The sequence below is a fragment of the Lepidothrix coronata genome, unplaced genomic scaffold (genome assembly GCF_001604755.1).
Source record: "Lepidothrix coronata isolate B3197 unplaced genomic scaffold, Lepidothrix_coronata-1.0 Scaffold37, whole genome shotgun sequence".
Taxonomy (NCBI): domain Eukaryota; kingdom Metazoa; phylum Chordata; class Aves; order Passeriformes; family Pipridae; genus Lepidothrix; species Lepidothrix coronata.
In genome coordinates this window covers 2,448,401-2,474,307 of record NW_016690217.1, presented here as the reverse complement: position 1 = coordinate 2,474,307, position 25,907 = coordinate 2,448,401, and the positions used below count along the sequence as shown (strand labels likewise).

The window sequence follows — 25,907 nt, the reverse complement described above, 5'->3', positions numbered from 1 at the left end:
TTTATGTACATCCTGAATGTAGTGTCACGTACTTTACTAACTCCCACAGACACCAGTTGATATTCATGCAAGTGTTTTTGTAAATTTTCAGTAAGGATGAAAAACTTTTTCTCTAGATGATTCTGAATATAAAAGAAAACTCACATACGAAACAGATGAAAATTATGCAAACTGAGCATAATCTTTATTTAGAAGCATCATACTGTGCACTATTTATGATACATTTCCCTAATAATCAGACTTATGCATGAGGCATAAACCTAAGGCAGCTCTGTACATAGATTTTCCTTAATCTGACTCAGAACATGTTTAAATACTAGGTCAGACTCCAGGTAGGAAGATGTAGTAGTGGTTTCAATTAACTGTAAATTTTCTCTGAGATACGACCTCATTACTTTTTCCATTGCTTATGTGCATCAGTTGCAAAATCTAGACTATATTGAGTAAAACGATAAAAAAACTAATTACTGAACTATGATTGGAACCTAAACCATAAATTCTTGAAGTTTCATGGTAATACTTTTTACACACTTGAGTATAAGCAATAACAATTTGATTTTGTTTTGCAGCTCTCTTACTTTAATCAATATAGCTATATATAACAATACCACATGCTAACTCTGTAGCATACCATATATCAAACTATCTAACATACTGCATATTTATGCACTGTGGTTTTGAATGGTCCATATTCTCAAACTGCAAGAATAACTTCATTTTTATCACTGTAACATCAAGCTCAAGTGCCATAAATGTCCTTAGTGGCAGAAAAGCTGTGTGAATCAAATATGCTAAAATTCTTAAATCAAGTTATAGTATAGTATTTAGGCTCATACACAGGCTCTGTCTTCATATCTCATAATGTAGTCCAATATGGATGAGCTGATCAAAAGAGATGTACGGAGTTTAGCATCCTTACATATGGCTCAAGGCTTTTACTTTAGACTAAAGATAGTTCAGTCCTTTGTCGTTAATGTCCCCACCGTGGATAGTGTTTGAAGCTGTCTGTCATTGGTTCAGACCTTTCCTTCTGCATTAGCTATAGAAGCAAATTCTGTACACATAGTGGCCAGAATTCTAAGTTAGTTTCTTCCAAGAACAATCAAGTTTGCATGCACCAAAGTCATTCTTCAAAAACCAGGGGATGTGCATTAACTGCTATGGGGATTCACTTCAAAACTCTGGTATACCTACAGTCCAAAACATTAAACTTAATGTAGTTTTTCTGGAATATTCACATAAGACAAGCCATTTGTGAGCATATTAGCTATTTAAGCTGAAAACAAACACAGTAAATTTAGTTTAAAAATATTTTGCATTTAGTATGTTTATAATGCATGTGGAAAAGCCACAGTAGGTCTTTTATCAGGTATTATGACATTCTGTCTCTTAAACTAAAAAAACAAGTTTGAGATGAAGAGACAGAAAGGAAGGCTTTGATTTTCAAAGCTTCTCATGCATCACTGAGCCAAAATTCCTTTTCCTATGCTGAGTAGCTTTTTATTTTTGATGGGAAGTCTAATGCTAAGATGAGATGGGCAGAGAGAAGATGGAGCCATTTCCTTGTTTTCTCACTGTCTTTTGTAAGTATTGGAACACATTTAAGGATGCTTCTTCAACTCTTGTTTCATTTTGCATAAGATCTGATTTGTTAATCTGCGGGTTTATTTCTGTGACCACAGAGAGCAGTTATGGTGAGTTGACTTTGACTGGCTGCCAGACACACATCCAGCTGTTTTCTCACTCCCCCTCCTCAACAGGACAGTGGAGTAAATAAGACAAAAAAGCTCTAGATCAAGATAAAGACAGGGAAATCACCTACTAATTACCATCACAGCAAAACAGATTGAATTTGGGTAGCATAAATTTAATATATTACAAATTGTTATAGAGATGGATAGTGAGAAATAAAGACAAAAACTGAAATACTTTCCCCCCACACCCTTCCGTTCTTCTGAGGCACTTCTTCATTCTGGAATCCTCCACCTCCTCCCCTGAGGGGTGGATGGGGAATGGAGATTATGGTCAGTCCATAAGTGCACCTCTATCCTTCTTCCCACTCACACTCTTCCCCTGCTCCATTCTGGGTCCTCTCTATGGACTGCAGAGGAATCTCTGCTGAGGCACCAGGAGTGTCTGCCCCCACTTCTTCAGTGACCTTGGTGTTCACAGATTATTTCTCACTTTTCTCCCTCTCCATCACTCCTCAGCAGTTTTCCACAACTGCTGTGAAGTGGTTTTTACCCCGTTGTAAGTAAGTTTTTGGAGAAGTGCCACCATCCTGGCTGAGGGGCTCAGCCATTTTAAATTACTTCAAGTACTTTCAAACATGTAAAAATGTGGGTGTTTATTTCTTTTTCTAACTCAGAGACCTGGCTGCAAGGAACTGCTTGGTAGGTGAAAGCAACATCTTGAAAATAAGTGATTTTGGAATGTCCCGGCAGGAGGATGATGGTGTGTACTCATCATCAGGCCTAAAGCAGATTCCTATCAAGTGGACTGCTCCAGAAGCTCTGAACTATGGTAAGGATATACATGTATCTTCTCACAAAAGAAAAATAAAATCCAGTGTAGAGTAAGGAGCACCAGGACCACACCATGGGCAATATTTTGAGTATATACGTATATATTCCTAGTCCCCAGTTCAAAATTAATGATGTTTAAAATAATTTTAATTTTTCAGTCTTATTTATGTAAGAAACAGTGGTTTGCCTTCAAGAAAAATAAGGCAGCAACATCAGAATTGCTGTTATGCAGCAATAGTATAGTGCTTTGGTTATGTTGCTGACTCATTCTATAGACAGACTCATCAGTCATCTAAATCATGATCATTAGCAAAACGAATGGGAAGTTCTGCATATTTATGGCAGTGAGTGTTCTAGCACCTCACTGAAAATGGTAGAAAGTGTTAAAGTGGTAGAAAGTGTTACTAAAACACTGTGTTAGATAATTCATTGCATTGGTGAAAAGGACAGTCACTGATTTATATTTTTTTTTAACTGCAGCTTTTCTTTACCTGCATTTTTGTGTATTGCTGGGCTGTTATCTTGGGTGTAAAAATCCATTATTTCTTACTAAGTGAAATGTCCATACTACATGGGTAATAGTTCCCAAACAGAAAGAGAAGCTACTGTATTTAGCTTTTTATCTTGCGTGAATCTAGAAGAACAAGTTCTTGTAGGTAAAGTGGGCAACACATTAAAATAAATGATGGCATGTTCTGAACGTACTTCTCTCAACCAATTCTTTAGTTGAGTACTTAGAAAAAAATATTTTTAAATTTTTCATTTGAAGTGTCTATAAATATTTCTGCCATCTCTTAAAGTCCTTTTTCAGAAATCATGCGTTGGAAATAATAAGTTTGTAAATTATGATTGATAGCAAAATGCTTCCTCTCATTAACACTTTTGCAGGAGTTAATGACATAACACAATAAAGCAGATCATCCCTTTGAAAGGCTAATAATAAACTTAGTTACAGTATAATAATAAACTTAGTTACAGTAATTGATCCTGTATTACCAATTATTCTGAGAGGTCTTAGTGTTGCTGACATTCACTGGTGAAACACTTTTTTGGATGTTTGATCAACTATGAAAGGTGATTTGGATTTTTATTTTTGTTGTTTCAGAAATGCATACAGTATATTTCACATGTTATGGAAACCTATCTTTCATACTTATTTCATGTTTCCTAAAAGGCATACATATTCAAGCAGCTATAAGTAATTTTCTGTAGTGTTTGGAAAGTAAGCCTTCTCAAACATCTGTTAATGAGTTCAGTAGTGTAATATTCAACTTTCAAAATGTCATAAAAGGTTTCTGGGAAAGACGTGAATAAAACTAATGGAATTGTGTTTTACTATTTTCCAACCTAATAATATGGTTGTAAGAATTGCATTGATTTGTGTAGGTAAGATTGAAAGTATTTAAGATGTCAGAATAGAACTGAATCTGCAGTATTTCAAAACCAGTTGGCAACCACTGGACATGTCTGTCCTTAATGTCAGGATTTAAGAGTTGGAAGAAAATGAGGAATAGGGCCATATAACCATTACTCGAATGCTAAAGTGCTCAAGACTGCAAAAAAGTTAATTTTTTTTAAGTCACTGATGAATTCAATGTATATTACAAATTAAAAGCAGTCACTAAAAGGTTTTAAATTAAGAAAAAACACAAGTTGTGAAGTCTAGAAACCAGATTAGGGCAAATGGAGTGGTTAGGGCATTGTGTCAGATGTCATAAGCAAAGTTCCAATGCTGTTGGAGTTTTTGAGAGATGGAACCTTTGGTTCAGTGGGTGCTGTTCAGTCCCATTCCATACCATTATTTTTGCTTGGAGCTATATTATTTCCATTACTTGCAGCTGTTGTGATGTTAATATTAATGTGTGATGGGTTTGTTTGTTTGTTTTTTCTGAACAGGCCTTTCTTTTTTTTCCCCAGATAATGTAATAGTGGAAAGTGTAATTAACTGTGCAGAACTTGTATGTTCTTTTAAAAAACACCCTAATCACCTATCTTGTATCTGCTAAATGCTGTCAATGAAAATTGTTAGATTACTGAATGCCAAACTCTGGGGAGTTGATACATAGACAAGAAAACTAATCTTAGTACAAAGAGCATAGTGAATGTCTATAATTGGCATCTATTAGGCACACAGGCCAATGTGGCACAGCTGGAAGTGATATTTAGTCTTAATAGTAAACTGAATTTTCTGGTGTCAGAACAGTTATCACTGTCATCAACAGTCACTGTAATTTACATGTATTTTCCCTTTTTTTCTAGTCAGAAGTAGTTTAGTTGGGTTGTTGGACGATTAGAGATAAACAAACAATACACTCACAAGCAGGTATTTTTAAAGAATAAAGGCACATATATACAAAGTAATAGTACGGAACAAAGAATAGTCATGAAAAGTGTTGAAAGTAATGTTGAAAATGGATTTTTAAGGTAACATTTTCCCTGATCCTGCTGCAAAAGGCTAGGAGCCTTAACTTTCTGATGTGAATCCATCCTTCTTCATGTGAATCCATCAGGGACAACAGAAAGATCTGCTTCAAGATCTCTTCTTTTGCTGTAATAGAAAGCTGTCATTCCATAAGGAGGCTTGGAATTCAATTATCTATCAATTATCTGTTTTGTTATCTCAGAGGCATAGTTGAAGGTAATGGAACCAGCAGGCCACTTTTTTTTTCCTTTAAGTAATTGGGTGCATCAGTTCTTCAGGATCCAGCCATACTTTAATTTTCAGAGATCAGTTTCTCAGAGCATGAGAACCAGGCCTTCCTTGTGCTTACAAACTGTGTTGGTGGTAGCTCCTCTGAGAATACTCATTGCTATGTGAAATTGAAGAACTGGGAAAGGTAATTTTTTTAAATCATTTTTTTAATTAAAAGTGATCATAAACAAGGGGAGAAAACCTAACATTTTTCTATCCTTTTGTATTAAAAGAAATTTTTGTACATTAAGGAGGAAACAAACTCTTACGTTGCATGAAAATAACTGACATGCTAAGGTCTATTAAATAGTAGAACTTTAAGTTAGCTTATATTATTCCTAGGTATTGTCTTTAAGATAATTTGTTTGATAATGTGATACTGAAGACTGTGTTGTCTGCAGAATGTATATTACTAGTTACATCTTTGTTATGCTTGAAGCTTGCCAATGTAACACTTTACCTCTACAGAAAATTTTGGGCCATAATTATCTGAAATGTTAATTTCTCTGTATGTTAAGCTGAGAGTTTGCTTTCCTTTTCTTAGGGAGATACACATCTGAGAGTGATGTATGGAGCTTTGGAATCCTTTTGTGGGAGACATTCAGTTTAGGAGTATGTCCATACCCTGGAATGACCAATCAACAAGCACGAGAACAAGTTGAGAAAGGTAAATATTCATAGGGAGGGAAAGAAATGCTGTATAGATCCATAAGGATATAGTGCCTACAGTATAAAACAACAAAGAAATAACGTACAAGTTGTGTAACAACTTCTTAAAGAATAATATGAGGGTTTTTAGATTGCTGAATGTAGCTCTCTGGGAGGAGTCAAGTGCTATATTGGCCTTTTGATAAAAGGAATATACTGACCAGTAACTTAAAGGATGGCAGACTTACAGCATGCTGACTTTCATTGTTGCAGAACCAACAGGTAAGATGGAGAAGAAGGATTTACTGCTGTGCAAAGCAGAGGCTTGACCAGAATGAATTAAGATTATGCTCATGCACGTATAAATATTCTAAACTGCCAGAAAAAACCTGTATCATTCAATCTTCTGTATTAAAGCAGTTCATAGAAAGATTGAACAATTATGGTGGAGAATGGTAAGCTATTTGAGTGTTGGAAGCCACATTTGTCTTTTATAAAATAATCAAAAGGCTTTACTTAAAACAGCAAATAACTATGAGCAGGATTTCAGAACTTCGATTTATTTTCATCGTCTTTACTGACATTTCAGAACTCTTCCTGCTTTACATAGTACTACTGTGTAATTTTTAAATAGGCTCTAAGCTACTAACACTGTTAAATGATTTAAAACAAAGAGTTAAAAACCGTGTCCAGATGGCTTCTGCATATCTCCAGGGATGGAGATGCTGCCACCTCCCTAAGCAACCTGTGCCAGTGGTCAGTCACTCTCACAAAAGTGTTTCCTGATGTTCAAGAGGAATTCCCTGTATTTCAGTGTGTGTCTATCACCTCTGGTCCCATTACAGGAAAGAGTATGGCTCTGTCCTCTTTGCACTCTCTCTGCAGGTGTTTATATACATTGGTGAGATCTCCCTGAGCCTGCTCTTCTCCAGGATGAACAGTTTGAGTTCACTCAGCATTTCCTCATAGGAAAGATGCTCCAGTGTCTCCGTCATCTTGTTGACCCTTCAGGGGACTCTCCCCAGTATGTCCATGTCTGTCCTGTTCTGGGAAGCACAGCCTCGGACCAGCACTCCTGGTGTGGCCCCACCAGTGCTGAACAGAGGGGACAGATGATCTCCCTCAGCCTGCTGCCACATTCCTTGTAATGTAGCCCGGTATGCCATTGGCATTCTTTGCTGGAGGAGCACATTGCTGGTGCATGTTCATCCCTTGGTGTCCACCAGGGTCTGCAGGTCCCTTTCTGTCAGGTTTCTTTCCAGCTGGACAGCCCCCAGCATTTATTGGTGCTAGGATTTCTTCTTCTCCAGGTGCAAGGCTTTGCACTTCCCGTTGTTGAACTTCCTGTCAGCCCCTTTCTCCAGCCTGTCCAGGTCCCTCTGAATGGCAGAACAACCCTCTGATTTATCAGCCCCACCTCCCAGTTTGGTGGGTACAAACCTGCCTCATCATTCAGATCATTAATGAAGATGTGACACAGGATTGGACCCAGTCCTGACTCTGGGGGTACACCTCTAGTTACTGGCCTCCAACCAGTCTTTATACCACTCATCACCTCCTTTCAGGACTCACTGTTCAGCCAGTTTTCACTCCACCTCCTGGTCATCCAGCCCATAATTCAACAGTGTCTTGGTGAGGATTTTATGGGAGACAGTTTTGAAAGCCTTAGTGAATTCCCTTCATATACCAGGCCACTTATTTCACTGTAGAAGTTTTTCAGACTGATCAAGTATGACTTGCTCTTGGTGAATCGAGCCTGACTACTCCTGATGACTTTCTTGTCCTTCAGATTCCTGGCAATTGTTTCAAGCATTTAGCTACTCCATCACCTTCCCAGGGAACAAGGTGATGCTGACAAGCCTGCAGTTCCCAAGGTTCTCCTTCTTGAAGATAGGAGTGACATTTGCTTTATTCCTCTCTTCAGGTACTTCTCCCAGTAGTCACCATGATGGATGAAAGATTATTGGGAGTGACCTTGCAGTGACATCAGCCAGCTACCTCAGCACTCATGGGTGCATCCCATCAGGGCCAGTTTACGTAACTATTCCCTGACCAAGTCCTCTTCCACCACATCTTCCTTACTCCAGCCTTTAACCCTGGTCTCTGGGGCTTGAGATTCCTGAAGGCAGGTCTTGCTAGCAAGGACTGAGGTGAGGAAAGCATTCAGTGTCTCAGCCTTCTCCATGTCCTGTGTTGCTGAATGCTGTACCTCATTCAGCAGTAGGCACACATTTTTTTCTAGCCTTCCTTTTGTCACCTACATACTTACAGAAACCCTGCTTGTTGTCTTTGATACCCCTGGCCAGATTCAATCCCATGTGGGCTTTGTCCTTCTTAACTTCATCCTTGGGTCCTAAGACAGTGTTTCTCTGTTCCTCCCATTACCTGATTTTGTATTTGAATTTGTCGAGGAACTCCTTGTTCATCCATACAGTCCTCCTGGCATTTTTTCCCAACTTCCTACTCATTGGAAAGTTGTCTTCCTTGCTGTGAGTACACCTCTTTGGTCCAGGGTATTGATGATATGCTTAAATGGCCACTTACCTGTGACTTTTGAATGATTAGCTGCTGATTTGCTTAACTGATTGTCCATTTTCCTGCTCATCACCAAGTCAGAGAATTCCCTCAGCTGATGGCAGCAGAGAGGTGTGGAAGGCCACTATCTATCTAAGCAAATGAGAAAAGAAAGTGTCTTAAATGCTGGGAAGATAAAAAAGTGAAGAAAACAGGAGAAAGGAAACATAAACGACAAAAGTGCAAATAGGGAGGGAACTTCTTAGAAAAGGGAAGAGACATGAGAATAAAAGTTTATCCATTTTCAAATAGAGCTAAGAAATTTACTCCCATCAATAATAAACATTTTATTATTGATTTCCTCACTAAGAGGAGAAAAAGGGAATCAGAGGGAAGATACTTCCTAAGGTACAGGAGACAAATCTGTGCAGGTTGCTGACTAAGGGATGAGAAGCACACTGCCAACTTACTATGAACAACTGAAATGTCCTTGGTACCTGAGCTTTAATTAGTTTCATAATTATCTATCACATATAGGTTATATATTGAAGACTTTCCTCATATTGCCCTGAAGATTTTTTTTAAGGCAATGATCTTGAACTTTGCTTCTTTCTTATTAGATTTGTCAATATGCAAATATGCAATATCGGTTTTCAGTACTTAATATTTTCCCCATTTTCTTGTGTACTAGGCTACCGAATGTCTGCACCACAAAAATGTCCTGAAGAAATATACAAAATAATGCAGAGGTGCTGGGACTACAAGCCAGAAAACCGGCCAAAATTCAGTGAGATTCAGAAAGAGCTATCTTCAATCAAAAAGAAAGTGACATAGTGACAAACAAGTGCCAAACTCAATGTGTGGGACTTTATTTTCCAGTGAAGTAATTTTTCCCTTCAAACACTATGCATTTATCCAACATTATTTGCAATATTCTTCTAAGATTACTTTGAAATTAACTGGTTTTTTTTATATACATGTGTACCATCTTGAGTGATGCGTTAAAGATACATACTGCAAAATGCTATATATCCAGTTACAGTAATACTGTAATTTAGATTACATGTACATAGGAAAGCAGATACTATAAATTTAAGGGACTGTGGCTTCTATCTGTTTTACAGCAAGTAACTGCTAGTGACATTTTTTAGAGTTTTTCTACCTTAAGGTGTGTTCTCACTCTGCTGTCCCTGTCCTGTATGTCATCACTCTAATATAGTGACTGCCATACATGTTGGCCTTACAACTGAAGACAGTTTTGACAAGTATTTCAACCAGAAACTTTTATATTTTTTAAAACTCTTTCTGCAGCTGATATATTGAAGTGATACTTGGTTTTAAGGATGAAGGTCAGTCAGATTCTGGATGCAGATGTGCTTACTGAACAGTAAAATCCAGAATTTTCTCTGTACAGATTGAATTACTTGTGCATTTATCATCATACTATAGAAATACTTCTAACTTTTTATGTGATTTACTTAAGCCATGCCTTTTTTTTCTTCCTACGATGCCATCAGAATTCATTAATATGTCTCTTACACAGTGAGACATATTTGTTTCCTTAAGAAACAAAAGACCAATATTAAGTCTTAATGACATATGTTAAGAAATACTGCAAATCATCTGCCTTCCAAAGAATATGTAAAGCAGTAGGCCAAGAAAAAGAGGTTTACCAATGATAACAGCAGATAAAAAGTGTCATTGATCTTAGAGGAGTTAAAGAATTTCCCTAGATTTCCTTTTCAATCCTGATTTTTTCCCTTAAATTGGTAAAAATTCTCAAAATGCAGCTGGAGCCTGCAAAAGATTATGTTAAACAAAAGTACATTCCATCACAGTGTCCAAAGCAAAATACTACTTCTGTATGGCATGAGGAAGTTGTTCAAGCAACCAAAAGTAAAGAAGCGTGTTTAAAGCCTCTGATAGGCTGGGAACAGCAGAGTAGAAATACTAACTTTCTATTTTTCTTACATAATTGCAATCATACTTCAAAAGATTGGGGATAAACAAGGTTTAAATTCACCAGGAATTAAAACCTTGTGTTTTTGTGTGTGTGTGTATATATATATATATGTATTAAAAAAAAAAAGGCCAGAAAGAATAAAAGCTTACTAGAAAGGGGAGGGAGGAAATGCACAGTTTGTTACTCTGACTCTGGGTCCTCTTTACAGCTGGAATTATTTTCTAGGGCTCTACATGGAGATAGAAACAGGTTTACAGACACTATCCTGGTCTGAATTCCAGCATTAAGGTGCTTGAAATTTTTCTAAGAATTTACTAAATTTTTTTCAGATTAAGGGATATCAATTGCTGCTACTGCAAGTAGAAACAGGGATTATGAGTAACACAGCATCTGGAATGTTAATTAGCCCTATGTTTTAGGGCAGTGTTACAGTGGGATTGAGGTGGAGTGAAGTCAGTGGCTACATTACATTTTTATTTCTGTTAAGGTGGCTTTTCTATTGTCCGAATCATTTTTGCTCTCTAAGGTGTATTTACAGTAGTACTGAGTGGTGGTTTAGGACTATGTGTGACCAAAATATGTGTAGTCTAGAAGAGTTTGTCTGTTACATAAGAGTTAGTGTCCAAATACAACAGTGAATGGTTGTGTGGGAGCACATCACCTGTATTTGAGGTGATACTGTCAGGAATGGTGAGTGCTTCTTGCATTTCTTAAGTGATTTTTTTCTTGGAGCTAAGGAAACATATATATAGATACACCCATGAAGGTAGTGCTTGGAAAATATGGTGGCATAAATTAAAACTTTGTTATAAGTGTACTGGATATATTTACTTAGTTCTGTACTTCAAGTAGCCCAGAGATACTTTTCAAGAGCAATAGGAAACATTCTTGTTAGTTTGTATGCTTCTAAGTAATACACAGAGTTTGTGCCTTAATTTGCTAGTGTGCTAATGCAAGTGCAAGTGTACTAAGGTTTAAGGAATGTTTCACAATCATTTGGAAAAATCCAAGATTCACCCTACTGCGTGTCCTTATGTATGCATCACTAAAGTCTGCAAGTAAGAATAACAGTGTCTTCTCTATCAGCATTCGTAGCTTTTCTGGAAAGTTAATGTTCTTCTTCTGTTAAAGAGATGGACTGTTGCTCTGCCGTATGACCTCTTGACAGCACAGAAATAGTGCTTTATTTTTATAAAATTAAATACTCTTTTCTTTATCTTAAATTAACCAGTCACTATCCTGACTCTCACAGAAGGATGAAAATTGGACTAATATTTTATTCTGAAGCAGTTAACCTCTGTAGTTTGTATCGCACTTCTGTTTAAATTTAAAGCCTTTTTGAAGCCTGGGATTTCTACAGCATTAAGAAAATTTATTACTGTTCCTCAAGTAGGCATCAGTTCAGTTCAAAACTTCTGGGACATTACCAGAATGAGTTTATGGGTATAGAATAAATTTCAGCACAGGTACTTGTCTCTTCAATTATTGAAACTGTTTTCGTATCATTAATTTGGCAATTTGTGGCAGAGCTTTTTCATCACATTTCACTTGTAAATGTTGAAACGACACAATTTAGGAAGTGAAATCCATACCTATGTGTCATACTAGTTTTATGTGTTTGTGGACTTCCCACAGGCAAATTCACAAGCAAGCCTGCCATGCCTTGAAATTTAAAAGAAAGACTTGGTATTCAAGGAGCAAAGCTGCCATATCTGCTATCCATGATCTTCTGATGACTTAGTCTTGCATTAGGTAGCCAGATGCTGGTCACTTGGCTCATGGACTGTGTTTATTATAGAGAACTTACAAAGAAGTTCAGATACAGTCTCTTTTGCAAGTATGCATTTCAGGATAAGTTCTTATACTGGCACTATCCCAACCAGGGGGACCCTGAGGGAATCCTGAATTTTTGTACATTGTTAAACAGGAGAAACTGAATACTGTTAACCCCAGCTTGTTACATGAGAGAGGATTCAACAGGTTATATTTTGATTTCATGTTTTTCCTAGGAATTGTATTCATCTGTTTAAGAATATTTCTTGAAGGGCAAAAAGTGCATCCTTAGTTTGTTTTCACTAGAAAATAAGCACATACTCACTTTGAAGTCCAGTCATCAGTGAAATCATAAGGATTCCTAAGTCTTTTATTTTATGGAAAGTAAATTAGTGAAAAGTGTCTTGCTGAAAACAAACATTGTTTCAGCAAAGGGTGATCTTGTAGATTTAGCATCCTACCAAGGCATTATATTAGAAATGTACATTTTCATTAGTTTTTATGAAAACCAATCAGTGAACTTTTTCATTTATCAACTACAGTTATATTGCATTTCTTCTTAACAAAAATATACCTTTTTGCAGAGTTGCCTAAAATTTTTTTGGAAGTTGTTATTGGGACAGGCATCACCACGAGGCTATTCAGTAAGAACTGCAGTTTGCAAAGCCTGTTCTTACTGATGAGAAACAGAAAACTGGTTAAGGAAATATTAAGTTATTCATACTTTTTTCATCCATGTCTTTGACCACCCGTTATGCTTACTTAAATCCTATAAGCACATCATTAAAACCGAATATGAAGTTACCTATTTGTTATCTCTTATAACTATTTTGTTATCCCTTTTGAACCCATTGTAGAGAAAAAAGGAGAAAACCTCCATAGTTTTCTGAGGTTACAGAGTAACAAACTGTCAGAAGCATTTAAAAAATGCCCCCTACCTCCCAAATTTCCCCAGATATGCTGCTGCACAAATATTAACAGTAGTAATTAAATACTAACCCTATTTCCAGTATTCTTGCTGTCATATCCTGTAAATGTCAGTGCTACTGACAGACTTGAGAGAGTGCAATATTTGAAGACCTAAGTTAGTGTGTAAATAGTGTCATCAAACATGATATTCAAGAGCAGCAGTTCTGAAAATGGCTGATTGTCACAAATGATAACTCATAAAGATGAAATAAAAAGAAAGAGGCTAACTGAGATAATCCACTTTCTGTAACAACTATCCTGTTTGAAGGTAGTAGAAATGTTTGTTATGCCAGTGCACTTGTATTCGTAACATTTTTATGACCAAGCATAGAATAGTTTGCTATTAAAAGAACAGGGGTTTTTTCCCTAAAGCACAAAAGGACTTGGGATAATGTTGAAAGCATTCTTGCTAGGCAAGTGAGGAAAGAATACCCCTGCTACCCACCAAGTTACATGTTTTTTTCCTCTTAAGATCATTTTCATACAATCCTTCACTTTCAGTTAAACACGACTTCAGTTAGTAATTAGATAGCACAGGACAAATCCAGTGTTGCTGAAGGTCCAAACAACCATCAGTTTTTAAGAGAGATGTAGTAAATTTGAAACATCAGCCCTATTAAAAATGTTATCTTCCAGTTTCCTTCTGCAGATTTACTGAAAAAAAACCAAAAAAAACCCCAAAAACAAAACTGCAAAAAACCAGTCTTTAAAAAGTCATCAGTAAGAACGTACTAGGAAAATGCATCAACCTCAGAAATCTATCAAGTTTATGAGTAGCTATCCCCTGAGATAGTTTCCCATCCTAATTAAATAAATAAGGTTCAAAAGTGGAAAGCTCCAGCTTGAAACAGAAGAATCCTTTCACTAGTCACATTATGAACAGTCTTTCAAGTATTGCTACCATTTCTTTCCTCAGAGTGATAATTTACCTGTGATCTCCAGCTCTTACACGCTTTTCAGAATTGCATATTAGTGCATTTTTAATACCCAGCTTTACTTTTAGACCAAAGAAGGGAAGACTGTCCTTGAAAATCCAGCAAGATCTGCCTGGTAGCTCCATGTTTTTGGTAGTGTCCATGTTCAGTTATCAGAGTAATTGTGTTCATTATAATAAGCACCACATAGAACAAGAGCTAGAAGCCAGATGTTGTCTTTAAATCAGCAGCTAATACCCCTGAATTTCACAGCTTTGACTCCAAAGTCCCAATTTGATTTTGATTCTCTGTCAGATACGCAAAAGCAGTCCCTATGTCTCAGCCTTACTACTGATCTATAAAACAGAAAGGTTCAGAGATGTATTTGCTGTTCTCTCCAAGGAAATACTATCTTCACCACCAACCCTAAGTTATGATTATGTCCCTGTTATGTCCCTCTGTCTCTTTGATGTAAAATTTCAACTGGAATATATGTCCAGGTATGGAACTTGGGTGTTAACTCTGAGTTGTTTAATTTTCAGGCAGTTCTATGTTATTGCTTGGTTTAGAACACCATTTTCTCAGGCATCATCTAGGCAAGACTTAAATTAGAATTTTCAGATGTTTTGGTTGGGGTTTTTTTGTGAGGTAAAAGACTAATTAGGTCACCAGCTACAAGCATTGTTACTTTGCAGCTGTTTCAGATCATAGCTATGAAAGAGTAGTTCTTTTGCAGATCTTGGATATGTGTGCCTTCTCTAAATCAAAAACTGTTAGCTGTACTTACAAAAAATGGATAAATAAAGCCCTCAAATATAGTTGACTGGGATCATAAATTGAAAACATAGAAGAGCCATGAACTACAATCTTTCTTCACAGGATGGAATGCTCTGTAAATAAAACTTGTGATAACTGGCTTTGTGTATATATAGATAAGTATGGCCTGTGAACCAGTATGCTAGCCTAGGATTCACACTGAGCAAAGAAGGCTTGGAAAAAATCCTAAATTTCTGCTATTTGGAAGCATCATCTGGTTTTAGAAATACAGGTATTTATAGATAAGTACATAACTTAAGCTCTGTGAGTACAGTAAGTGAGCCAGGCATTGAAACTCTTCATCAATATAAAGGAATTAGGCTTTTTAAAAGAAAAGTCAGATAGATCAGTGATTTCTTCTAGATTACAGATGTTGGAAGTGTAAGCCAGAAGTTTTCATTGCTAAAACAAAAAGATCCACAGTCCTGTCTTTATATGTAATTAGGTCAGTTTTTCTCAATATATGAAGAATTCCATAATTGTTAAATGCAGTAGTAATACAAAATTCTTGGATTACTGTTATGTAAACTGCTTCACTCTGAGATATTGTTTCAATTCTTAAAGAATCTTTCTATACTTGAAATTGAGAGGGCTGCAGTAATCCTACACTTCTAGCTGAGCTCTGCTGTAGTAATCTGTACTGTTGCATCTCCCAAACATTTCCTAATTCTGATGGCTCCATGTACCACAGATGGCATCCTTTCACTTACCAAGAAAGTTATGCTTGTGACAGAAAAGTCCAGATATAGTCCCGCTTTTGACTCAGAAATAATCTGGGGATGTTACACATTGATCCCTATGGCAATGTGTTTGTATGAAAATTGAAGTAAGCTTGAAACCAGGTGAAGCTTATAGTTCAAATCATGTTTTTAATCAAGTTGCAGACCCTAACTATATTGTAAATTGTCCACATCATAAAAGACATCAGTAGAACAACATTCTTGACTGCCTAGTTTACAATACAGAACATCCTACTCCACCAAGGGAACAATATAAAGCTAAATATGCTCCTTGAGACAGGAATCATTTTGCTGTCAGACCAGATCTGAACAGTACCTTTAAAGTTAACAGCAGTGACTTCATTCCAACTAAGCTTTGTTGGGAACTTCCTTCTTCTTAACAGACCTTTCCAGACAGTGTTAATTTTCATTATTGTCATCCATTTTGCTTTCAGAAATTTGAGTTCTCTATATCATACAATATTTACTTATACTGGTGATTATACACAACCACCCCACACACACACTATGAAGTGCTGAGACCTGCAACTTAAGGATATAAAGCATTATTGTTATGTCAGTACAGGGAACTGATCTTTCAGTAGGTCTCAACTGACATGGCTTGACATGTCTGTGTTTGTTTCAACTGTTAATTGTACCATTACCTGTAAGTGACAAGTTAACTTGTTTTTCCACCAAGCTTCCCATCTAATTTTTACTAAAGTGCTAAAAACATGTAATAGGGAAAAAAATAATGGTATAGGCTCGTCACTCAGGACACAAAAGGCAGGCAGACTTCTACAGAGAAATTCTGAGGAGTGAAAGCCAACAGTAAACACCTGCCTTGTCCCTTCTGTTAAAGGACTGTGTAGTTGCATGCGTGTTCAGATGACTTCCAGAGAAAGAACTTGGACTAGGATTGGTAGGACTGCTGTTTTTGAAGTTGCATGTGTTACTTTTCCTTTGTGTAGCTGGAGGCAGCTGGAGACAGAGGGAGGGGTGTTGGGGAAGGAGAAAAATTTGGTTCACTGACCTGCCATCACAAGCAAAACTTTTGACACCAGTAGCCTTTAGTGGGCACAGATACATGTGCAAATGTGTTCAGATATCTATTGAATTTTGTGCCAAAGTATGCACCAGCAAGTTTAATGTCAGGTAAAGCACCTTTTATGCTCTTTGTTGTTTAAAAATAATATATTTGTGAAACAGAACGATAATACATAACACTGGAAATGGGTGCTTCTTCCCTAAAGTACACATGTTAAAAAAAGGGAGAAAAAAAAAAGGAAACAACATTTGTGAGTTTATCTGGCTTTTAATCAAGTCTGAAAATGATAACTGTGTAATACTTATGTTGCCAGTTGTCTGTCCTTTATAATTTTAAATAGATCTGCATTTTAATTTTATTTATTTGCCAATTTTTTATATACTTTAAAGTTACATTTAGAACTCAAGCCAACTTTTCATTTTCCTAGGCTGTTATATAACAGATTTTCAGTATTCTTGTAAACTGCAGACCTTTTTTGAATGGTCCTTTGTCTTCTCCTTTGGACCAGTTACCACTAATGAGTCTGCAGTTCCCTTTTTACTGTACTCTTCCAATAAATGTAAAATATTTGTATCAAGCTGTCTCATTTTATTTGATATTTATAGGTTGTGTCTATTTATTTGCTTCTGTAGTCAAGTGGAAGGTCTAGTAACATTGCTTTTGGGAATTGCTACAGTTCAAAATAGTCTTTTTCACACAGGGGAAAACGCAATTTTATTTGATTTTTTGGGCAATTTCTAGATTTAATATCTGTGTGAACCTCACAGTTTGGCATTAATCTTTTTTTACCTTATGCATATCAGAAGGTATTGAAAGAAGTAGTAGCCTAGTGGACAGAAGGGAAAGGACACGTTGAAGCAGGCTGAGAACTTTGGGGCTGGAGCTCTGCAGTTTTGAGGATGTTGCACCATGCATTTCTCTTTGAGCCAGAATCGTGTTAAGAAGCTACGTGCTGAATAGCAAAGTTGTATTCTACACCCCAACAGCAGAGCAAAATGTGCAAGTGTTTCCAGGAAAAAGCAGTGCAGCAATTGAAAGGCTTTATACTGGATGTTTTACATGATCTAGTCCTCTGTTCCCTTTATATTAGAAAATAATAAATTACATTCAAAAAACAAGTTGCATTTTGAAGCAGATTGCTTTAAAGCTGCTTTGTGTTTTACTTGGAATGAAAGCAGTCTCTGTAATAATTTCTACTGTCACTATACTTCAGTGCAATTTGATTTTCGTAATCCCTTTTTAATATAAAGACTGTGATACCAAAATTATGACTGAGGTAAAAGAATCCGAATTACTATGCCTTAAAAAATTAATCTTTTGAGATCTTGGGGCTAACACAAAGTATGAACACTCCATTGAAAGAACTTCTTCCACTAGCTGATTCTCCCTGTGGATGCACCTTATTTGAATACCCAAAACCAGGTAGAAGGACAGGTTTTTGTGTACTTGCACCCTTACACAGTGTTACTAAGCACGCTGCATGCTGGAACTGCACTGTGATTTACAAGAAAGAGTTGACAAAGAAGCAAATTTACAGCACTGGTTCATAAGTGGGACTAAGGTACCTGGAGTTGGGTTTTAATAGAATACTACTGTTCCCTCTTACAAACTCTTTGAGGTAGTTTCTCCCAGTAATCATAAATGGATGAGGTGTAAGTCCAAAGGTCATCCCCTGAATTTACCGGTGTGTGTTGATACAGAAGACAGCACAGCATGTGATTGCACATAGGTCTGGTACAGTTCTGCTGAGAGACTAATTTATTAGCAGGATAATTTTGGAAAAGGTTACTGCGACTAAATCTGTTCTGCTCAGTGATGCCTGGCCTCCAAATAATAGAAACATTTGAAAACCTGCTACTGCCAAACACTGAGCAGCACAGGGTCATCAAATTTCCTCATTTGAAGTGTCACAGCAGTTAATTAGGAGTGAGGCTAAAGAAAGGAGCCTTGAAGGAGATCAGGGCCTTTGTACAGTCCTCCATTTTTTACAGTTTAGAAGTACATTTAAAAGACTTGCAGTTGAAAAGATTTAGTTGATTAAGACTTCTCAGAAGATCCCAAAGGACATTAAGCACCTAAGGACCACTTCAAATGGCATTTTCATATTCTTGAAATGTCCAATTTAACCATGGAGGCACATCTCCCCCTAACAAACCTAACAGCCTGTAGTAACAAAATGCTCCCAGGTAAGAGAACATATACCCCAATTCCAAGATGACCATAACACCTAATTTCTTATTTCAGCTCAAATTCACTTGGGACTTTTCATGCCTAGCTGAGTTGTGAGCCCTAACCTTGCAGATACTGTACAACCGGCAAAACTCCACACAGAAGACATTTGGGCACAGAAGTGTTGATCCTGGATAGCAGTGCTTGCATCCATACAGGTTTTTTTTAGACATCCAACATTTACATGTCAAAGCCAGATCTGTTCTTTTTCTCTGCAAGTGGCAGGCATACCTCCCTCCCTTTTAGATCCAAATACTATGCATGCAAAGATGTTTTGATACTTGGGTACAAATCCTGCCTTGGTGATTGACAGAAATGTTAAATGAGGGAGAAACATTAATCTTGCTTAGAGACACAGAAGAGGCTCACAGCCCAGGACTCCAAGCAGAAGTATGTGCCTGTCTTCAGCCTTATGTAAGTAAGGGATCTGGGAAATTAGTGGAAGAGCAGGGAGGGGCAGTGTTGTTCTGAGGAGTGGGTCTTTTCCTTTCCAGCGTACTCAATATAGTGGCACACTGGGTCTCCTGAGTCCTGGGATGTTCTCCTGGGTACCTATATCTCCACCATCTCCACACTCTGCAAGCTTAACTTGGGCCACGGACTATAGAGGACTCCAAGGAAATCTGCTATAAAGTGTACTTGCTCTGTATGGACTAAAAGGACCATTATAGATCACCGAGTAGGAATTTTCTCATAAGTGCCAGAATTTTCTCATAAGAAGTTTCTCATGTGAAAATGGTTTGAAGGACTGTGTGATCTTCATCACACTCTGCAGCTAGAACCTAGTCCTCCTTAAGGTCATGTTCAAGTAATAGTAAATGCTAAAATACAATAACATGACTGATACAGTCTGAATTATAGCAGTACACTTGTCACCTCAAAAGACATGACACAGACAACCACAGAAGACATGCAAGTCAATGACACACGAACACACTACCAACACTGCGACACAGAGATCTCCTTTGATGCAGTTTCGTCAATATTCGTCTCCTCCATCCCCCTCAGTTCCTTGCAGATCTGCTACACTAAAAGCACTGCTGCTAAACAGTCTGCAGAAACGCATCAGGACTAAAGAAATAGTTCTGTGTTGAGAATATAAAATAATGAGAGATAGTGCTCTATTTTTCTAATAACTAAGCTCCTGTAGCTTTCAATGAACTAATATGCTGCAAACAGAAGTCAAGGAAGAGTAAAATCAAACTACTAGCTATGTTAGAATCTTCAAAAGAATCCTCAAAGGAACAGACTGGCATTTGACCATGCTGTAAGGGAAAGAAGCATGCATCTTTAATGGAATTTTTTTGACTCATGATGGATTAGTTCTCTGACAGCTGAAATAAAATGAGATTGCATTAGCAACACCTGGAGTATACTGAGATATTTTTCCACTTCCTGTCCTAAGAGCTTGCACTGCCAAGTGCAAGTCACTAAAGAGAAAGCACAGAGAAGGGTTAGTAGGATAATCCAATTGCTAAAATTTAATCTCTGCAATCAGCAACTATGAACCCCCAACCTGGTAATACTAAGATATAGAAGTCACAGCCACTTTAGGACCCACCCAAGGGTCCTAAAGACCCTGGCTCAACTAGACCTATAGTCCTGTGTGTTCAAAAAATCCTTTCCACTACTCTATTAACCTGAATTGAAAAAATGCAGTAGCCTAGATCTAGCTAGATATAATTAGCTTCAAATATGATGGAGCTAGACAGCTTATTTCCATTTCACTCATAGTTACAGATCCAGAGGGTTAGGTCTAGTGTCTGGGCCTGAACAGGCTAATTTTTTTGCTATGCATCTGATGTAGAAATTTGTACCTTGATTTTCAGTCTTTCCCCAGACTTCAGATGAACCTGTTTCAGGGGGTGTTTGTCAATCTCTGTCAAGCTTAGGATGCTTTTTTTTTTCCTAAATATCAACAAAATTTAAGCAAGAAAACTAACTGTATTATAAACAGTTATCCAGTTTCCCTTCCCAACATCTTGTCCATCTCCAGCCCACTCGGTGATCGGGTAGTCTGGATCTCTCTCCCCACCCACAGCGTGGGGGAGCCCAGTTCTAGTTCCATCTCCATCTGATGAACCATTCCGACGTCTTGAGGGATGGGGAAAGGGAACTCCAGCGACAGGGTTTTTCAGGCCCCGAGCCTGGAGGGGAGAGGTGCCCTCCCCTCCCCCCACGCACGTGGTCCCATGGCAGGTACAGAGACAGCACACCGGGCCTGGAGAGGAGGCAAGAGAGAGTTTATTGTTGGGGGTGTTACATTTATAGGGTTTAGGGGGATTCACAGAGTAACCAATTAGAAGTCTCAAGGGGCTTACAGGAACACCCAATCACAGGATGGGGTTAACAAGGTCCAATGGGAAACACCTCAGGACACCTTTCCCAGGACATTCCTGCATGGGAGATAACCTGTCCTGGGGGGTGCTGGGAAGAAGAAACACGTGTTTGCAAAGAGACCACAAAAGGCCATTTTAAGACATGTTTAAACAAGTTTCTCATCAGATTTAGTGCTACAGGGTAGGGTAAGAAGCAGAAAAGGCCTTGGCTCTGTGCAAGCCCTGCTCATCAAGAGCTAAAACATCCCTGTGTTATCAACACTGTTTTCAGCACGAACCAAACCACAGCCCCATGCCAGATACTGTGAAGAAAATTAACTCCATCCCAGTCAAAACCAGCACAACAGAGCACACAGTGAAACTTTAGGTATGAGGCAGTGGACATGCAATTCCTTAGGGTGCAGCTCACATCAGCAGTCACAATTCCCCACTCTGACCCCATGAGTCTGAAATTGTTGTGAAAGACTTCCAGATGTGTTAGTTGAAAGAAGCAGATGCTCTGGGTTGTTCCTTGTGTGGCAGTGGAGGGATAAAGTAAGCACTGTAAGCATGCCAGAGGTGTTCATATCAGACTGTCACTAGAGTAAAACACACAAATGCTAAACATTCTTGGGACACTCACCAGTTCCCAGTGTTAACCTATCATGGCTAGGCTTCGCGAACGAAGATTTGGGAAGGCTCTATCCACATTTGTTACAGGCACGTTGGTGGCTTATGAGGCCAATACGTGACAGACATATCCGATTGCAAAAGGCACAGCAGAAAGACTCTTTAGATGGTGTATTCTGCAATTTACGGTTCTTTCTGCGCTGCCTTTTTTCCTCAAGAGTGACCCTGCGTGTGTTCTCGAAGGAGACAGCTGCGTTATAGATGGCGTGTCTCCAGGCCTCCCGATTTGAGGCCAGAGTAGACCAGTTATGGTGATCAATATGGCCAAGGCTGAGATGTTGTTTCAGGGAGTCCTTGTATCTTTTCTTCGGGGCTCCTCTCATGCGGCAGCCGGTGGCAAGTTCACCATAGAGTAGGATCTTAGGGAGGCGGTGGTCCTTCATCCTGGAGATGTGTCCTGTCCATCGCAGCTGCGTTCTCAGTAACATGGCCTCAATACTTGTGACAGCTGCTTGTTCTAGAACAGATGTATTGGTCACGTAATCTGACCAGTGGATGTTTAAGATTGAACGGAGGCAGCGTTGAGGGTCCAGTGTTAACCAGCCCTCTCACAAACACCAACATTCTTCTTTGGAGACCCAGATACAAGAACTTCCCCCCTGTGGCCCCCTGAAGCTTATATTTTCACAACAGCAAGAAGTCGTGTTTTGCCCAGCAGCTGTGACCTTGGCATTCTTGGCCTCCAGGGCGGCAGGGGAAGCTTTACCAAGGCCTTATAGACAAAGTAAGTTGCCACTCCCTGCAGATCCAATTCCAAATGTGGCTACTGAACTGTGAAAAGACCCATTTTGAAATTTCCAGATGCGGTTTATCCAGAAATGTGTGGGAAACACTTGGCTAGCACGGATGTAGCACTACTTCTTCCCATAGAAGGGCTCAACCTGCCCCTTCAAAAACATGTCTACAGCCATCAGCAGCCTATACTCTGCTGTTTGGGACCTTGGCAGGTCCTGTCCAGCATCCTGCATCCTTCCACAGGCCTGTCCTGCTCTCCTCTGAGCTGAAAACACCACCTGAAATCAGTTCCTGAAAGCAAGAGACTATCAATAACTTTGACAGGCATAAACAACAGTCTGTCACTCAGGGATTATTAGGTTTATTGCTATAACTCCTCTAATACAAGTTCACTGTGAAATACAAGATTTAAATGAATTTAAAGCTAGGAAATGGGAAAACCATGCAGCCTTTTAATTTTTCTGCAGTTTCCTCATGATCCACTTGTAAGCACTATCTGCTTTACATTCTGATGTTCACCTACACTGGTATGCAGTAGCTTTTATTGAGGGGAGGGTGAGCAGTTCATTAAGGATAAATTTCAGGAAATAAAATTGTGCCAGACAATTGCAGAAAAGTTGAAGCTCAGGCAGTTTTATTCCCAGATATTTGTATATAGAGTGAACACCAGACTGCTAGGCCTTTCATACAGTGTTACCACCACCAATTCATGAGGCATTTTAAGCACTTATGGTTATCCTTTCTTAAAGCCCAACTTCAACACACAGTCCTAATGTTGACTGGAAGTGGGTTTGGGAGCCTGGTCTAGCTCAGAGGTTCTCACAGCACTGTCCAGTGGGCAGAAGCCCTCTCCTTCCATCTTGCTTCATCAGAGAAAAACAGTGTACACACCCAGCTCAAAAGCTGCAGTCACAGCTGGGTAGGGGAGAATGTCCCTGTGCCCAGTACATGCCCCTGGTGCCCTGAAACAGGCAGCTCAGTAATTCCAGCTCAGTTCAGGGTTTGTGCTGCCCACCATCCTCAGCCTTGCCTGCAACATCTGCCCCCCCATCCAAGACTTCACACCTAAAAGAAAGTGCCTTACACAGGCAAGGTGAGTATTCCTTCCTCTCTGTCTTCCTTTTACTCTTCAGGGAGCTGATGGTGAAGTCAGACTGACACAACAGAATCGAAGAGTCAAGATATTACTTGAACCAACCACCTGATTATTATGGGGAAAAAAAAATTAAAGCAGCATAATTTGTACCCTCTTTTACCACAAAAGTAGCCTTTACTCTCCAAGACACTTTGGGGTGCACCTGCTGTGAGGTTAAGGAGAGTCTATGTGCCAGATACACATTTTCCTGAAACTTTCTGAGGCAGGCAAAATTTGACAAACATCAAAAATCAGAATATAGCCTGTCTTTCTTTTATTCTTGGTTATTATTAATATTCTTCAGTCATAGGGATATCAAAGACTTTGGCAGCAATGAATGCAATTTAGCTGCTCCCTAGAGATGGCTTTAGAGAATGCATAATCAATTTTATAAATGAGCAGCTGGCCTGCACAGCAAGGTGCACTCTGCATTTCACCAAAATGAATAATGAATTGCATATACTCTGCATTAAGATTAAGATTGGCTTTTTTCTTAGAAACTGATGTGACTGTCTGATTTCTTTCCCATGTTGAAAGACAAACTAATCCTGGTTGTTGCTCAGTGTACCCAACTTTTACATGCAGTACCCATGGCCAAGGACCTTCAGGCCAAGGACCTTCAGAGACTGTACGCCTGGAAGGAGACTTCCAGGTACAGGCCATGGTCAGACACTCAAGTCAGAGGCAGATTATGAATGTCAGTCTGCCCCAGACACTGTGGATCCTTCAGTGGAGACAGCCATGAGTAAATCTGAGGCTCCAGCCTTGGAGATTGTCTTCTGCTGGCCTAACAAATTGATAATCTTAGCAAAATGGCAAGTATTTATTTTTATATTGAACAAAAACATTTCATTGCAGAAGCAGAAAAACAATTTCCAATACCACATCTATTGCTCTCAAACTTCATAATCTCTCTGATCCAGGAAAAAAGTTTGTTCAGGCCCAAGGACATTTTGTTGACTTTCCACTGGCCTTTAAGTCTATAATGTGATTTCTCAGGTCTCTGTGTGGAAATGATTTGTGACTCTCATATTCCCATTGAGAATAACCCATCCATTATATAGCCTCCAGCAAAAGCTGCACCGTGACAGGTCTTTTGAGGTCAGATAGGCAACTGCAATGCTTCAAATGGGCAGACATGTCATGCCTGCACTGCTTGCTGTTCCTCACGAAGCAGAGAAAGCAAGGAAAGAAAGTAATGGATTAGAATGTGGAAACTGTGAGACTCAGCACCCACCATTTTTACAGGGGCACATTCACACTTAGATATACATTTTCATGTGACAACACAGTCTTTGAATAAATCTGATTTCAGCTGCTCCATCCTCCAGGAAATGTTATCCTTTTGCCAACAAATGCCAGGAAGCCTTTCCTGAGATTCCTTGGTGTGCCTGATGAGATTGCACTGGCATTTACATTTTGATGTCTTGTTACCAGACATGCTTGTAAGACAGCAAGAAGGGAACAAGACTTTCATTATTGCTAAGAGCTGGCTCAAAGATGTCTGTGGGTTGTCTTTTTTTCTGATGGGGGGGGGGGGTTTACAAGAAAGTTGAGCAAGAGTGATGGAGTCTGTGTAGACTATATTCAGCAATAACATAAGTTAGGAGAGGAAGTACACCTGTGAGAGCTTATAGAAATAGTGCTAGGCTTCATGCTCCATGTGGGAATTCATTGCACAATACCAGAGAAAATGCCTTGTGACATTGCTGTAGGCCTACTCTGTCCCTGCACTTCCTAGTGAGTTCGGCAAAATACCAATAATATTCATGCACAGGTTTTAACACACAACCACTTTTTTGGGCACTTCAAGCTTCTGATGCTAGAGAGATGCAAAATTAAATGCAGCACCCAACGGTCCTATTATATCAATATTCATATGGTGACTTCCCTCCTTTCACCACAGGGGGTACAATAAACTCAGTGAAAATCTGAAGCACCACATCTGTATATAAACCAAAGAAGGCCATGCAGAGATCTTGGCAGCTAAGCTCTGTTTACAACACTAAGACCATAGAAGTAAACACTGCATGGAATAACACACCACTGTGTGGTCTCCCCAGCACTTGAGCAACCATTCAGTATTGTAGTTAAGGTTCCCAGCTGTTGCCAAAAGCCGGCAAGACTCCGCTGGGAAACAGAGCTTTATGATACTGACATACTTATGTCTTGGTGTGACAGAGAGGTGTTCACAATGTTCATCATACCCACGTGATGCC

The 25,907-nt window shown here is 38.8% G+C and overlaps 1 protein-coding gene across 1 annotated transcript in view; it reads left to right on the top strand.

Annotated features, from left to right (window-relative positions):
• Positions 1 to 17,158, top strand: part of FER (FER tyrosine kinase) — a 155,518-nt gene extending 138,360 nt beyond the window's left edge. Inside the window, exons 18-20 of the mRNA XM_017812659.1 lie at positions 2,369 to 2,523; positions 5,762 to 5,884; positions 9,071 to 17,158. Coding sequence (XP_017668148.1) covers positions 2,369 to 2,523; positions 5,762 to 5,884; positions 9,071 to 9,213 — 421 coding nt within the window. The 3' untranslated portion in view covers positions 9,214 to 17,158. The remainder of the gene's footprint in view (positions 1 to 2,368; positions 2,524 to 5,761; positions 5,885 to 9,070) is intronic.
• Positions 17,159 to 25,907: the final 8,749 nt, after the last annotated feature.